Consider the following 17,018-nt stretch of genomic DNA (forward strand, 5'->3'; position numbering starts at 1 on the left):
TTCGTAGCGTTAAAAGTTGCGCAACTTTTCGCGCAAGCTTTAACGCTACGAAAAAATCGGGCGATTTTGCGCAACTTTCGGAATGGCTACGAAAAACTCGCGTTTTTTCGCGCAAATCGTATTGGTAACGAAAAAGTCGCGACAATTTCCGAAAAGTCGTGAAGACGCTGAAAAAATCGCAAAAAATACGAAAAAGTCGCAAAATGTTCGTTTTCAAGTCGGAATTTTTCCAATTCGGTTCAGATTCGTGTCTTAGTAAATGTACCCCTAAGTGTTGTACAAGATATAAAAGCGATTGTCTCACTCAGAACCGTACTATTCTTACGCCTCATGCCACAAGATGGCGCACTTAGCGAAACGTTGCCCATTCTTTCCCGCTTAAATCTTCGGAGTAGTAAAAGCAAAGATTCACCTGAGGGAATGCGGAATGGGTTAGTACCAGAAACACCGCCTTTTCTGAACAAGGGGCCAATTGACAGCTTAGAAACCGGGAGGAGCCAATAGTAGGCGGGCAGGGCGGCACGTGCCCTTCTGTCAGTGAGTTAGGAGGAGTCAAGCGGTCAGTCTGTCGCCGGACACCGAGTAGTGTAGACTAAGTGCGAGAGGTGCAGGCGTTATAGCGGAAAAAAAGGACCTGGACTACGCAGACCCTACGTATCATAAATAATTGTCGATAGTAACTTAAACAGTGACTGAAAGCTGGAATCTTCGTATTTAATTATTTTGCGTTTCAAGCCGTGCAGGGTGCGCAGCGGTGTCCCTGCTTTACGTTGTGTAGCACCTGAGAGAACGCGTTGAAGATGCCGCTGGCACAACTAGTGGATCTTTGGCCCGAGGTGGAGGTGGTTCATGAGGAGACGGAGGTGAGAACTGTCAGTTGCGGACGAGGTTTCGAAGCTGAAGCAGTCAGAAAATGTTGGAGGGGGGGAGGTAGCAGTGTTTTCTGATTACAACCAATCAAAGCTACTTACGGTTAGAATAGGTCTTTTAGAATAGCATGGGTTCGTGTGTATGTGTTGCTGCCGCATTCTCTTGCGTCTCTTCATAAGAGAAAGACTGTGCGTGTTACCTGATGGCCTTCAGCTCTTTATGGGCTGCCGATATTCGTCACAATTTCAGTCATGCACTTCTTTCAGAGGTGGTGTATATTTACTATTTCTGAGCCCCCCACCGCGGAATTCAATTAGAGGCTGCACATCTTATGTTTCCCTACTGCAGAACTTGTGGTCACAGGTCGCACATCCCTCCTGCTGTTGAAGCCGCTGATCAACAGCCATTGACTGATCTTGGTATATATTTAATGTGGAACTGTATTCTGTAGCAATCCACCTGTTGCTGAATCTGCAGTTCCAGCCGTCCCCCACAGTTCGACTGTAGTTAGCAAGCAGCTGTAGAACGCAGGTTGATGTCCTCCTATACATTGACATTTGTGTTCATTAATTATGTTTTGAGAGATTGAGAGCTTTTATTTCAATAACTATATTGCAATAAATCCCTTTTTAATACAATATTCATTTTGTAAGATCTTGTGTGCCTTAGAACACAGTGTGACTTGAACATGAACTAAATTTCCTTAATGCTTCAAAAAAAAAAAAAAAAAAAAAAAAAAGATCCCAACTGAATTAAAGATTAGCACATCTAAAATATTTGGAATGCAGGTTCGGGTATTGAACCTGTTATCAAGAATGCTGGGGACCTGGGGCATTCCGGATAAGGGATCTTTCTGTAATTTGGATCTCCATACCTTAAGTCTACTAAAGGTGGCCATACACGAGCAGATCCGCTCGCTTGGCGATGTCGCCAAGCGAGCGGATCTTCCCCCAATATCCCCACCTACGGGTGGGCGATATCGGGGAGCCTTTAGGTAAAAAAAAAAATAATCCGATCGTTTGGCCCTGGGGCCAAACGATCGGATTATGTGGGCGGCAATGGGGCAGTCGGATCGGGGACCGCATCAACGAGCCGATGTGGTCCCCGATCCGACCGGATTTTCTAACCTGCCCGATCGAGATCTGGCCAATTTCAGGCCAGATATCGGTCGGCCAGGCTGCTCGGCTCTCCCCATACACGGGCCGATTAGCTGCCGAATCGGTCCAAGGGACCGATATCGGCAGCTATAGTTGGCCCGTGTATGGGGACCTTAAGAAATAATTTAAACGTCATTAAAACCCAATAGGATTGTTTTGCCTCCAGTAAGTATTACCGTAATTATATCTTAGTTGAGATCAAGTACAAGGTACTGTTTTATAATTACAGAGAAAAAGGAAATTGTTTTTAAAAATTAGAATTATTTGCTTATAATGGAGTCTATGGGAGATGTCCTTTCCGTAATTTGGAACTTTCTGGATAACGGGTTTCCGGAAAAGGGATCCTACACCTTTATATACTATTTCAATAGTTGAGCTTGTTCAGTTAAGAAAGTACTTAAATGTAGAAGCACTATCTAGGCAACTCGCTAGCCATTCCCTTTTATAAATATATATTTGGTGTATATGCTGAAGTGGATTCTTTCCACTAGACCACAATAATTAAAACACCCCACATTATATTACACTTTCTTTATTAAAGCAAAGGGCAGAGAGTAAATTTTAACATTTCAGGGTGCTGTGTGTTGATTTTGCTGGTGCAGAACTAGAAGGTATTGCATTGCTAACGGCAGTGGTGCACAAAGGTTTACACTATACACTGGTTAAATGAAATCAAGGGGGAGGATTAGCTAAACATGGAAAAAAAGATATCGCTCCGCAGGCGCACCCAGTTCAGCATGATAAAGAAAGTATGTCTCCTAGCTATAAAAAGAACAAACTATGAACCACGCACACATTACAAAAAAGCAAATTGCCATTAATACCTATCTGCTTTAATAGCTTTGACTGTCAGAGAAAATTAATGCATCTCAAATACTGTTTGTGTTTGTGGTGTTTTGTGTGCAATCAGCAATTAGATTTCAACAGTCCACTACTGTTAGAAAGAGACATGATTGGTTGCAGTTGGCAACTGCACTTTAGTTCTTATGTTTGAGGCACTGCGTGTATAAACATTTCCTGATTACTGACAGTCAAAATTAAAACACTTCTTCCTTCAGTTAGGTCACCTGAAGGGGAAAAAGGTTTACCTCATATTATACTTCTGCATAATTTCTAAGGGTGTCAAAATTAAGAGCAATACTAAAAACCAGGTTTACTTCATTATGGATGTATATACGTAGCATAGCACCCTGTTCACCAACTTTGTTGTTCCATGATTTAAGGTGGCCATACACGTGGCGATCTGACGATGTTTCGTACGACCATCGGTCGCACGAAACATCGTAAGATCCGCCACACACCATTCAGGGCTGAATCGGTAGGTAAGGAGGTAGAAACAATAGGATTTCTACCTCCTTCTGCCGATTCAGCTCTGAAGGGAGAATTTTGGTCAGGCGCCTTCTATGGCGCCCGATCAAAATTTTCAAACTTGTCCGATCGGCGAGTCGTCCGATATCGGCAGCTTCCTGCGATATCGGTCGACTCACCGACATGCCATACACGCACCGATTATCGTACGAAACGAGGTTTCGTATGATAATATCGGTGCGTGTATGGCCACCTTTAGGCTTGTCTTTGCATATTTTTTTAGCCTCCAATCTACTGCTTTCCTTCACTATACCTTTGTATTTTGTCTCCTTCTAGCATTTCTGCACTTCTGTGCTTCTCTTATCTACTTTTCATCACTTCCCAGGTATGCTTTTTTCATTTTTACCCCTTTTCTCTCACTTTTCCAACATCTTCCATCGCTTTTTTCCCCCCTCTAACTTTCACTTGTGTTCTTTCTATTCTCGCTCTTCATTCCTCTGCTTACCACTTTACTTTCCCTTATTTTTCCTCACCTTTCCATTTTGTATGTTCCTGTGTAATCCTTCTTACTTATTTTCTCCTGCTTTTCCCTTTTATTATTCCTTTTAATCTCTTTTTACTCTTCAACTTTTCATTTGTCTTTCTCCCACACTTACCTTGCCTTGGATGCTCCTTCTTAAAGCAGACATAGTGCAAGCTGCAAAAACAAGGGATGTTTTGCAAACAACAAAAAACTAAATTATATTAAAGCCCACATAACCCTTTAACATAAACCGCTATACGGGTGCGGGATCTCTAATCCAGAAAGCTGAGAAACACTTCTTTAGAGTGTTTGCTTAAAATGCACTTTTTTTCCCTGTATCTCTGTAATAAAACAATAACTTGTACTTGAACCTAACTAAGCTGCACAAATCTATATTAGTAGCAAACCATCCTTTTTGGGTTTATATAATACTTAAATAATATTTAACAGTATGGTGATCCAAATTATAAAAATATCCCCTATGCAGAACACTCCAGACCCCAAGCTTTCTGGATAATAGATCCTATACTTTTATATATAAATACCTGTACATTCATAAAAATCAGAGCTTTGCAGAACAGATTCCTCAGCCACCATATGGATCTGCACTGATTGGTGGGCTCTGATGTGTTTGTCAAATCTGGAAAAAGTTCAAACTGAGCCTGTGCTCCAATTTCCAACCATGCACTCAGAGAGGTGGGGTAACAAGCTATTTGTCTGTTAACTATGATGTAAGCCAAGGTTTACATTTTACTAAATTAATTGAGTAACAAAAGCTGTGAAAACGGTAGGCTATGCAAAATTCGAATTCAACGCAGAAGTCATACCTATCTGGCTTACATAGCCGTTTCAGGTCTTGTTCACAATGGAATTGGATAGTCAAGACTTGTAAGGGGATCTTTGACTTTATCTCCAGCCTCTATTACCCCCCACCACTGCCACCACTTGAGTCTTAATTTTAGCAGCAAAATTTTACTTGCACTGCTTCCTCTTCCCCTTTCAAACTATACTGTATCTTTCCTCTTCCTGGTAGTGATTTACTTTCCTCATTCTATTTCTCCATATATTTTTGTCTTAATATTGCCTCGTGTTCTTACATTTTCCTTCACCATTTTGCTATTCCTGTTAAAGATGAGAAAATGGAAGCTTTTATCTGCAGTCTCTGCTGCACTTAACTATATACAATTCTGAGCAAAGACATTGAAGAATCTGGAGACAGTTTTAATGTTGAATGTCTTGCAGACTCCAATTCATCCACACACCTCAGTCCAAAATAGCTTTTTAGAAATCTTTTTGTTGCTTACTGGTTCAGGACAGGCTTGGCAGAGATATCATTGTGAATCTGAGGGAGATCTATGCATGTGAAACTTGATTGAATTGTGGATCTTTATAAGTTTTTTGGACATGTACCGAATTTCATAAATGCAGACTACCTATAGTCTATGATTTTTTTCTCTAATCTTTGAGGTGCATGTGATCTTGATTGTTAGGTAGGGTTGCCACCATGGAATATAAATTGGTTATTAATGGAAACCTGTTACCCAAAAAGCTCTGAAATATGTAAATGTTTTCCATAGTGCCCTCGTTAAGCAAACAGTTCATATTTTTTTCAATGATCTCCTTTTTATCTGTAATAAAGTTCCTTGTACTTGATGATAACAAAGCTAGCATGAATCAATCTTGGTTATTAAACCACCTTTATAGATCTTTTTTCTTGTTAAAATGGTTTTTAGTAGCTAAATTACAGAAATGCCCCATAATCAGAAGGTCCCAGCTCCCAAGCTGTTACAGACCATAAACTGCTCTTGGGTGTAGCAGGAGAGCCCTGGTATTCACCGGCGCCCTTTTGGGGCCCCAGACTTTGTTCGGCGGAGTTGGCAAGGACCCTATACACGGCCAAGCTTAATCCAGAAATGCAGTACAAAAGGGATCAGGCGAAGACAAGGTCAAAGTCAGGCAAATGGTCAGTGGAGATTTGTAAGTCAGGGCCAGGCAAAAGTCAAAAAACCAACAGGAATCCGTGCAACAAAGGCTTCAGCAAAGTCCGAGTACACTAAACCAGGCAAGGAACGCTATTTAAACTTGAATTTTGCACCAAAAGTGCTACTGTGCACACCGGGGAAGAATGTGCACCCAAGCAGAGAAGCTTGGGGCGCCCCTGTGCTCCTTATAGTACCCCCCCCCCTCCATTTCAGGAGCACCCACCCGAGGGCTCCCAAGGTTTCCCAGAAAAAAGCTTTACTAAGTGAGGAGCATGAGTGCCTCTAGCTTCCTCCCAGCATCTCTTCTCAGGACCAAACCCCTTCCAATGAATAAGGTCTTGAATGCTACCTCTAAACTTGGGAGAATCCACAGTCTCCTGAACCTAAAATTTTTGATGACCTTTGATGGAAACATGAGGAGGAGAGGCAGAAGAAAAAGCATTATTTACCACCAGTTTAAGGAGGGAGACATGGAAGGAGTTAAAAATATTCATACTGGGAGGATGCTCGAGCCTAACACAAATAGGATTGATGATTTCTTTTATTTTCAAAGGACCAATGTAACGAGGACCCAAGTTAGAGGAAGGAACATGAATTTGATATTCTATGTAGATAACCATATGGAACCTCCAACTTCATAGCATGGAGTCGGTCTATGACATATGTAAAAAAAAAAAAAAATCCCTTTAATACAGATACTTGCCTGAAGAGCTGCAGACAGGAGATTCATTATAGCAGTGCTGTCCATCTTCTGTGGTTCTGAGGGCTGACATTTTTCTGTCCTACATGGTGGAGGGATGTTAATGGAAGCCAGTTTTGACTACTCCCCCTTTTTAAACGGCAACCACTTCAAACCGCACCCATGTTATCATGATATCTTTTAAGACCATACCCACATTAATGGTAGTAACCATATAATGACTATTTCCAAATGCTAAAACTCCCAGAACAAACCACTGTCACCTCCCACAGGCGGAGTATGGCACACACAGGCAGCATAGGACAAGCAGAGTATGCCACACATGGGCAGCATAGGGCAGGCAGAGTATGGTACCATATGCTGCCTGTGTGTGCTATACTCTGCCTCCCATATGCTGCCTGCCCTATGCTACCTGTGTGTACCATACTCTGCCTGGCCTACCCTGCCTGTGTTTGCGCCATACTGTGCCTGCTCTATGCTGCCTGTGTATGCCATACTGTGCCTGCCCTACCCAGCCTGTGTGTGCAGTACACCCCAATACGCACAAATGATTGCAACATATGAAAAATATAACTTATGAAGACTGCAGGGGCATTGCACAGCCCAAAGGGCATGACTAGGTACTCGTAGTGGCCATGAGTGGAAGCACCCTGATCATCTTGGTGGGTATCCAGTCGGGAGCAAAGAGCTAAAGGGAGTGGAATAGATGAACAGCAGTGGGTGAGGGCTCCATGTTGACCCAAGCTAACTGTAATGGACTGTAATGTAGAGGAGCCCGTAAACTGCCAGTAGTAACCTCTTTGGTGTAACAGGAGAGCCCTGCTAGCCCTGGTATTCAATAACACCTTTTGGGGCCCTGGACTTTCTGTGGCAAAGTTGACACAGTCCTACACATGGCCAAGGTTAATCTGGAAACGTGGTACGAAAGGAATAGGGCGAAGACAGGGTCAAAGTCATGCAAATAGTCAGTGGCAGGCAGCAGAGATTCGTAAGTCAGGGACAGGCAAGAGTAAAAACAACAACAGGAATCAGTACAACTAAGGCTTCAGCAAAATCAGAGTAAACCAGCTTGGGCACCGAAACAAGCCAAGGAATGCTATTTAAATTTGAATTTTGCTCCAAAAGTGACCCCAGCATCTGCTGAAGTCATGATGCAGCACAGAGTGGCGCCGGAGTTACTATGCATGTGTGCATCCTGGGGGGAACGCATGCCAATCTCATGGTGCTCTTTACACAAGCATTTTATATAATAGATCCAATGCCTGTATAAACCATCTTGGTAAATATGTTTTCTCCTAAATATGAATTAGATGTTAAGTTGGTCGTGTATGGACAGATCCTGGCCAGTTTTGACATGATATCATAAGTGTGTAGTCATTTTGTCTATTAATTGTCCAAAGATTGGATTAAGGTTTGGCTGTTTGATATGTGTAGTCGTCAAATGTACAGGATTTGTATTTTGGACCACCACATTGAAGTCACAGTTGCTTAGTGGTTAAGCAGCACAGTGAAGTTCTGGAAATGAGTGTATTTAATGCTTTATATCAGGAAGTGGAATGTAATACTTTCATATGTGCTGGTCCATTTTATTAAGTATACAGTAAAATAGAAATCTTCCACAGTACAGTGGTGTCAATTTTGAGGAAGCAAATATAACAATTTTGAAGGTTTTGCAAAACAGGCATTTAATTAAGCTTCTGATGATGTTTGTCTATTAAAAACTACACTTTCACTTCTGCTGTACAACAACCAGAGCTATATAAATAAAAACATACATAGGTGTGGCCTTTACTTTCCTAACTGGCAGGTACCTACATTGCGGCATATATATTAAAAGGGTAAAAAAAAATGCGGAGCATTTTCATCACAAAATGAAAATTCCCCACAGCATTGCTAATTTACTGAAAGGAGAGTACAAAAAGCTTCAATGAATTAACCATGTACTGGAAAACATTCACACCTTTTTGCTTGGGGAAATTTCTCCAGTGCAAAATTGTGAATATTTGCAAATTTACTTAGAACACAGAACAATAGAATGTATTTTCTTTCTAGAGACTTGGGGGGCAAAGAACAGCTCTCTTCTGGTCCCTGCGTTTGGCAATTTTGGCTGTGGAGATGATGGATCAATAAAGGTTAATTTTTCATTTTATTTTTGGAGTGTTACATATTTTTTCACAATTTAGTCAGAAGCCAGTTAACATGCCTGTATGTTTTTGGAGTGTGGGATTAAACTAAAGGACCGGAACAAACCCGTGCTGCCTATGATAGTGAAACCTTCATAGATGAAACCTCAGAAGACTGTCTTATCCAGCTTCCCATTGACCATTGTGTTTGCTTGACTTATTTATTCAAATTTGCAATTGCTAAAGACAATACCACTTTCTAATTTAAAATATAGCCATAGTTGGATGGGTGAATTTTGTATAGTTTAATATCTGTGACCTGAGCGGGTACAGAGATGTTTGCACATCTCCCAGTACCACCAGTTTTGCAACAATCCATGATCTGATTGGCTCCAGCAGATGTATTAGTTATCTTTTGCCATGGTACATTACCTATTCAAATGTGTATGCCAGACAACAGCAAGATGAGATGCACTAAAACTAATGTTTTCAACCATGTATTACCTAAACATATTACTCTAATGGACACAAAAAACATTTGTGGGCCTGCAACATACTAGTGATGTGCTGGCTGGCCCAACACCCGCAGGACCAGCGGGTTTACCCTTTAAAGAGAGCTCGGGTTGAGCGCTTCCTTCCACTCTCTCTGCCTTACTGTGCAAGCTTCCGCGTCCAGTGTGCAAGTCTATAAATTCGGAGGTGTGCCGGGTTAGGGCCCAGTGCGGGTGGTACAGCAGCGGTTTAGGGTTCAATGCACTGTCTACTTTTAGTTGGTATCTTTACAAAATTTTACATAATTTATATTAGCTCTGGTGCCTTATTAACAAAACTCTCCTTAATTCCCTAGATTAAAAAATCCATCACCACCTTACAAAAAATTGATCGAGCCTAGCCTTCTTTCTGTATAGGAAGGAGTCAGGCTAGGCTCGATCAATCGATCGTTGCATAGTGGATTCAGCTCCTTCCTTTGCCGTATCGCCGTACTTTAATTGACAGGAAGCCAAGTTTTAGCAGGTATTTTCTATTAAAGCATTTAAAATACTAAGTGGTTTGCAGGATAGGGCAAGTTATTGGTGCAGGGTAGAATAGCTTTTTTACTTAAAAAAAATTTAGTGTTACATTTCCTTTAAAGGGACAGTAAGCCCCCCTTTTCAGAATTGGCTCAACGATTAGGACTTGTACCAAACATACTTTTGTTGCTGTTTTATTAGGAAATACAGATGATTTTTGGTATGTCTTACTCTAAACAAGGCAAAATTAAATGAAACTATTATTGAAAAATGCAGAGTAGCACGGGGTTGTTTGCAGGCGCCACCTAAAGTCATTTCAGGTCCTTTCCACTGTGGTCACCATCATGAAGCATGAGCAGTTAAAGCCAGGTCTGGATTGACTTTAACTATGCATGCTTCTGTGGGAAAAGACACGTTTGGTTTCAAAGCATGAGCTTTCTCTATTCTAAAAAGAGTTTGCATGGCTTTGTTCCCTTCTAAGGAATTAATTAAACCAATAATTAATTCATCCTTTTATTATAGTTTTGTCAACAGTGAATTCTTTTGTCACATGATTGTAGTGATTATTGTCTAGTTTATTTTAAGTGGATCCATTTGTGGCCTTAAAAGACAAAAAAAGATTAAAAGAATAATTAAGTACAACATGGATGACTGGTAGTTTTCACGAGGAGCAAATCACATCTGTGCACTTCGTTTATAAACTCTAGAGGCCTGTTTCATAACCTCGGTCCTACACATGTTGCTGGAGCAATTATTAGCATATAATCAAGGCATAAAACATGCTAAGACTTGTAAGATCTGAGGACCCAGGGTTAAAAGGGATGTTCACCTTCCAAATTCTTTTTTCATTCAAATTGTTTTCAAATAGACCAGAAACAGACTTTTTTGTCTTTTTTTTTGGGGGGGGGGTGGCGGTGGAGAAGCTTTAACTCTGTTAAGCTTTATTTTGATACACTCATTTGTTTTCCTAGCTAATGTATTATATAAAAACAGTAAATTTTTTTTTTTTATTCTACAAATTTTGTACATGCTAGAAAAATATGGACAGTTGTGGTATGGTGCATCTTTTGTCACATCCAACATCACACTTGGAAATCTCCGGCAACTCTAGTATCTGTATCTCCAGATTCTATATGTATTATGGATGCTATGTATTAGGATTTGGTTTGGAATTTGGCCAAGATTTGGCCTTTTTCATCAGGATTCAGATACGGCTGAACAGAATCCTTAAAATCACTTCACACAAACATGGAAGTTGAGATTTTTCTCTTTAATTTTTTCTTGTCCTAATTTGCACAAACAAATTCAGATTCGGTACGATATTTTGCCAAATCTTTCGCAAAGGGTTTAGCTGGATCCTAAAAGTGCGTTCAGTGCATCCCTCATATATATGCACGTGCACTGCAGTCCAACTGCAGTCTGTGGTTGTTCTAAGGATACCACATATTTAATGCATATTTAGAGATGCACTTCAGAAAAATTGGACTCAAAACCAAAACATTTAACATTTCTTAACATTAATAATTCAGCGGTCTCATATTTGTAATACACACCATATTACTGACAGTAACCATATATCTGCTTCTCCACTGCTCAAACCAGGGGTATTTAATATGAAGTTAGTCCTACTTTTGAAATATTCTATCACAGTCTTTACAATTAGGAAAAGGGTTTACACTCGATATTACTTCCATTTAATCACAAGAGCATTAGTGAGGTTGGACACTGATGTGGTCAGTATTGCTTCCATTCATCCACAAGAGCATTAGTGAGAATAAACAAATGATGTTGGGGTCCAGGTCTAGCTCATAGACACCTGATGAAGCAGGAAACTAATTCTCAAACTGTTGCAAGAAATGAGTAATCAGTAATCAAGCATGTCATTGTATATTGTAGCATTAAATTTACGTGTCACTGGTAGCATGTCACTGAGACCAAACCATTAATATCAGCCCCAGACCACTTGTTCCTTCAACATCAAATTTTACAGTCAGCATTATGCATTCAGGCAGGTAGTGTAGCACAGCACTGTCCAACTTCTGTGGTACCGAGGGCCAGAATTTTTCTGGCCTACATGGTGGAGGGCCGATAAGAGAGGCCAGTTTTGAACACTCCCCCTTTTAAACTGCACCCACTTCAAACCACACCCATGTTATCCCAAGAGCTTTTAAGACCATACCCACATTAATGTGGTAGCGCAGAAGACATACCCTTAAATCTATATGCCTCTTCCTCCCCTGTGGATAGCACAGCAACATTCCGCATATAATTACACACCTTAGAGATCATGTAATGACTATTTGCAAATGCTAAAAAACTCCCAGAACAAACTCCTGCCAGTTCACCTCCCTCAGGAAACATAGGGCAGGCAAAGTATGACACACACAGACAGGGTAGGGCAGGCAGAGTATGGCACACACAGGCAGCATAGGGCAGGAAGAACATGCATTGACACAATGCTGGCGCTGCTCCTACGGTCTTTGAACAATGTGAGGGCTTACAGTCTGAGCCTGAGGGGTGAACAATGCAGGGGATTAAAAAGTGTGAAGAGTAAAGGGAATTACATGTAGAAACAATACAGGGGATTACAGCCTCTGAATCTGAGGCATAAACCATGCAGGGGGCAAATTAATCTCAGTACTGATACCATTTAAAGTTTACACTAAGGTAAGCAGTCACACAGACGGCCGGCAGTTTGACTGTACTGTCCTAGCAAATGCCAAACCCACACTTGATAGTGAAGTCTGTTCCACTGTACCAGTGTCTGGTGGTAGCATCAAGTGGCTTAGTAGTAGTTAACTGGGCAACAAAACATTTAAGACTTCCCCCTAAACATTTGGAATATGTTGTTTTTCATAAGCATACAATGAACCTGCTTCTTATACCACCTTGGCCTGCCAGCACTAGCAGGGAATTAATTCTGTATACTTACTTTAGCACTGACATTTATATTCATGGAGTGTAAGGCTTGTGTGTTTCCTTGTTCATAGTAAAATTCATGCTCCTGAAGAAGCTGATCTTGCTTCCAAAGACAATTTGGAACATGCTAGTAAGTGTTATAAATAAGGATTTATGTTTTATAAGGAGTGTCTGGATACTTTTAGCTGTATGGTGTAGATTCCGGGTACTGAATGATATAAACCACCTTCTGGCATTGCTTCGCTTTCAAGCAGTAAAGTCCCACATATGAGACATCTCTGTTCTGTGCCATTTGTCTGCAAGCAGGAGGCCTGCATTTCACACAGAATTAAGAGTATTGCTACAGTTTTGTACAGTAGTGTGAATCAAGGCACATTGTTAGGATCAGTGAAAGCCTAATTTAACAACTGAATTATAGAGCAGAAGGATTATTAAGAACAGAATCATTTTCATGATGTGAGACATTATGGTATAATTTGTCTTTCATCGTAACATAGCCATTTTATACTTCTGTGGAATATGTCAATACTGAAGTGGTAAACTAATCTGTATTGTTGGGTCAGCAAGTATAATTTTTGTATGTGGGGAAAAGAACAGATTATTTTGACCTTTGTCCCATGGGAAGGTGGAGACTCCAGTAGAAGAAGGGTTAAACAATCAGTAGAGCAGTGAATGTACTGCATCCCTCCTCCTTTCTCATTGCCATGGAAATGGTAAGGTACGCTGAATGAGGGAACATGTAATTGAAACCGCATGTATCATGCCATCCCTGAGAAAGGTAGCAAGTCTTTTAAACAAAAAGATCTGTGTTTGTATTTTATAGAGAGCACTGAACAATATTTTTTAGTAGTAGATCATAAGGAAAATCTCACAGCCTAGGGGAAGGGTTTGGAAAAATAGCAGGCAAAGGCTGATCTAGAAAGGTAAAAAATAAAGACAAATTAAAGGTGATGAATATAACACAGGTATGCATATAACACACCATTTCAAAAAGTGATGAGCAAATTGAAGATTGTAACACGTTTCTCAAAATGTGAACAAAGACAAAAAACAAGCAAAGATTTAGCTTGACACCGAACTTCTTTTATATACATGTTTTAACTTAACATTTTGTTCCTATTTTAACTACAGTCCATAAAAACATTGATAAATACAATGGTGGTGTATGATAATGGCTTATCAGTATAGTCCAAAAAAAAAAAAAATAACATCAAATACACTGCATTGCCTCAAATCAAATTTATGCTGTGTTTTGGAAACCTTGTATTGCATCTACAGTGAACAGACAATTGTGATTTACTCTAGGAAATAAACTACAGGCATTGAATGAGCATAGATTCCAGGTTTCACTGCAGTCACTGGATACAGCTTTAAAGGGATACTGTCATGATTTTAATGGTGCACTTTTTTTATTTCTAAATTACTTTGTTTACATAGCAAATAATTCACTCTACTATTTAAAATTTTATTCATGGACCAACAAATGTATTTTCTTGTTGTAATATTTGTGTGTAGGCAGCCATCTCAGTGCATTGTGTCTGAGTCTGAGCTCTCAAAAGGAGCCAGTGCTTCAAATTAGAACTGCTTTCAGGTAACCTATTGTTTCTCATAAGCACATGCAACTGGAGGAGTCCCAGGCCGGACTTGGATTTCTTACTATTGAGTGCTATTCTGAAATCTACTTGCTTTCTTGCTACCATCCCATTCTTCTGCTGATCGGCAGCAGCTCAGCAGTGTGACTAAAGTTTATCAGAGCACAGGTCACATGGTTCTGGCACCCTGGGAAATAAAGTATATGGCTAGCCCCATATGAAATTGTAAAATTAAATATAAAAAAATCTGTTTGTTTTTGAAAAATGGATTTCAATGCAGCATTCTGCTGGAAAAGCTTTGTATTAATGAATTCTACTGTACAGCGCTGCATACATAAGTAGCGCTTTATAAATAAACATATACATACATACATATTTACGGATGCGCTAAAAAAAACGTTTTCCTATGACAGTATTTAACCTTTAAAATTTTTTGCAAATGAAGACTCTGAGAAGATGACTGTGCAATGCTGTAAGACTTCTCTAACTGTACCTTTTAGTGAAGGTTCTATTATGTCAGTAAGCTGGTAATCGGCCTATGTCTATACACTAAACTAAAACCTTGTTTATATATAACTTATTTTTATGTGGACTTTGCAGTTATGATTGATGTCTTCATCCTTCCTTTAACCCTCAATTTCATGGTATTATCTTTGAGCTATTGATAATTCTACAAATGTTACTCTGCATTTTATTTTTTCTGTGCTAGAAGCACCCTGCCTAGCTGTCTGCAGCTCTCTTATAGGCTTAAAGTGTCTTAAACATTGTGAGCACTGCTGTTGCTCTGGTGATGAAGAGATGAATGAATTTCCATCTTTGTTGATAGAGTGTGAGTTATATTTCTCACCCCATAGGGTTGGTGGCATTGAAAGCTCAATCCTATCAGTGGACCACTAAGATTAATTACACCTCTGTATATTTATTACCCATATTCAAAGAGATGTCATAGGGTGAAAACACCTTAAATGCCATCACTCTGTTTTGCTGCATTTTATTATGGATTGGCAGATAATTTTAGATTTGAAACTGTATGACTTACAATGTTTCCAAAAATGTTTAAACTGTGATCAGAATTGATATTCTGACATTGAAAAGCCATCCTTCCAGCTAGACCTAATTCTGGCCTAGTGGCTGTAAGACTGGATTTGAATTATTGTGATAATCAAACATGTTTGTGAGTCAAAACATAAATAAAATATTGTATCCTAAAAATGCACACAAGTGGTTTACTGGCATATTAGCATCAGTGAGGGATGGCATCCTTCACTTAGCTAGTTATATATCTAGCAAATCCTTTCTTCAAAAAATAATAGTAAGCACAGTATCTTGTTTGAGACACTTATGTCTGGTATGGCATAATAGCAAGGATGCTAAATCACTCAAATGGGGAACGACTGGCTATACAGGATGTCGGTGACACTCTTTACTGCAGTATGATAATGCTTGCATGAGGTCTTGGCTGTTTTGCATGACATTTATTCTGTGGTATGATATTTGGGCTGTGTACTTTGCATTTAAAGAAGGTAATTGGTTAAATCATTTTTAGAACTAACTCCTTAAGGGCAGTGACACACGGGGAGATTAGTCGCCGTGCAACAAATCTTTGTTGTCGTGGGCAACTAATCTCCCCCCAATGCCATCCCACCGGCAAGAATGTAAATCGCCGGTGGGATGGCATACACGGTGCCGCGATTTGCCTTGAGAGGAAACTTCGGGCGATTTTGGCAAATCGTGGCGCCGCGTATGCTATCCCACCGGCGATTTACATTCTAGCCGGTGGGATGGCATTGCGGGAAGATTAGTCGCATGCCGACTAATCTCCCCGTGTGTCACTGCCCTTAAGGAGTTAGTTCTGTTGCATTGCAGGGGCAATCGTTGGAATTATCTGGTGAATAATGAATGAGTCAAGAAAAATACTGACTTTATGGTAGTCTTTCCTCCTGGAAGTAAACTGAAACCATTTGCATATTTGTGAATGCTGTTCAGAATTTATAGTTTTATCATCCAGAAGGTTCTGCAAATTAGAAATTCACGTAATGGGAACTGTTGGACTGGCCGTCCCAAGAACCACATTGTGTGAGATTTAGGAATCATTCCTATTTGCTACTTTAGCTATCCCTGACTAAAAGCCCAGCTGAAATTAGATTTTGGGTGAACACATTAGCTGTCCTAGATATTCTTGAAACTATGTTTGAATGTTTTCACACCAATATTTTCCAATAGATATGTAACCTTGCTATGAGTTCTTCGGGGTAGGTGGGCCCTGGACAAAAGTTGGTCTGCCAAGGAGTGACTTGTACATTGACAAACACTGATTTAAATTGTTGGCTAACTGTTTTAATTTGCATATATTTTTTTACTTGAAACTGAAACTCTGATATCACAGTTTACATTAAGTTCCTTTTTTATATTGCAGAATGGACATGTTGGTGGAGAAGAGTCTGGGCGGCATATCTCTAAGGTAAGAATAATTTGTCTTTACCCTTAATATTTGTGCTTGCAGTTTTACATTACACATTCTTGGATGTGGAAATGATTCCTCTGTAAAGTGACGGAATTGTGTGTAAATATGACAAGGTTGTGTTTGACCTTGAGGTTATAGTCCCAAAGGAATAATGTACAGCTTCTTAGGAAATACAATCTTTAAAGTTTGGTCATATGGTCAAACAGTTTACTGACTAACATGCTACTTTTAAAGTCTGAAGCAGTTAATCTTCCCAAGATTAAAATATACTTAGTAATTCTTGCATTGGAATTTCTCATGTAAATAATTGTTTTTGGCTTCTCTGCCTTTTGAAATATCTAATGTACATGTAAAGACCAAGTCATACATT

The 17,018-nt window shown here is 39.9% G+C and overlaps 1 protein-coding gene across 4 annotated transcripts in view; it reads left to right on the plus strand.

Annotated features, from left to right (window-relative positions):
- The first annotated feature begins 521 nt into the window (after positions 1-521).
- rps6ka1 (ribosomal protein S6 kinase A1) overlaps positions 522-17,018 on the plus strand; it is a 79,173-nt gene continuing 62,676 nt past the window's right edge. The window contains exons 1-3 of one of the 4 annotated variants that reach the window (XM_031895666.1): positions 522-863; positions 3,672-3,720; positions 16,601-16,645. In XM_031895666.1, coding sequence (XP_031751526.1) covers positions 850-863; positions 3,672-3,720; positions 16,601-16,645 — 108 coding nt within the window. In that variant the 5' untranslated portion in view covers positions 522-849. 4 annotated transcript variants of the gene reach the window in all.

The sequence above is a fragment of the Xenopus tropicalis genome, chromosome 2 (assembly GCF_000004195.4).
Source record: "Xenopus tropicalis strain Nigerian chromosome 2, UCB_Xtro_10.0, whole genome shotgun sequence".
Lineage (NCBI taxonomy): Eukaryota > Metazoa > Chordata > Amphibia > Anura > Pipidae > Xenopus > Xenopus tropicalis.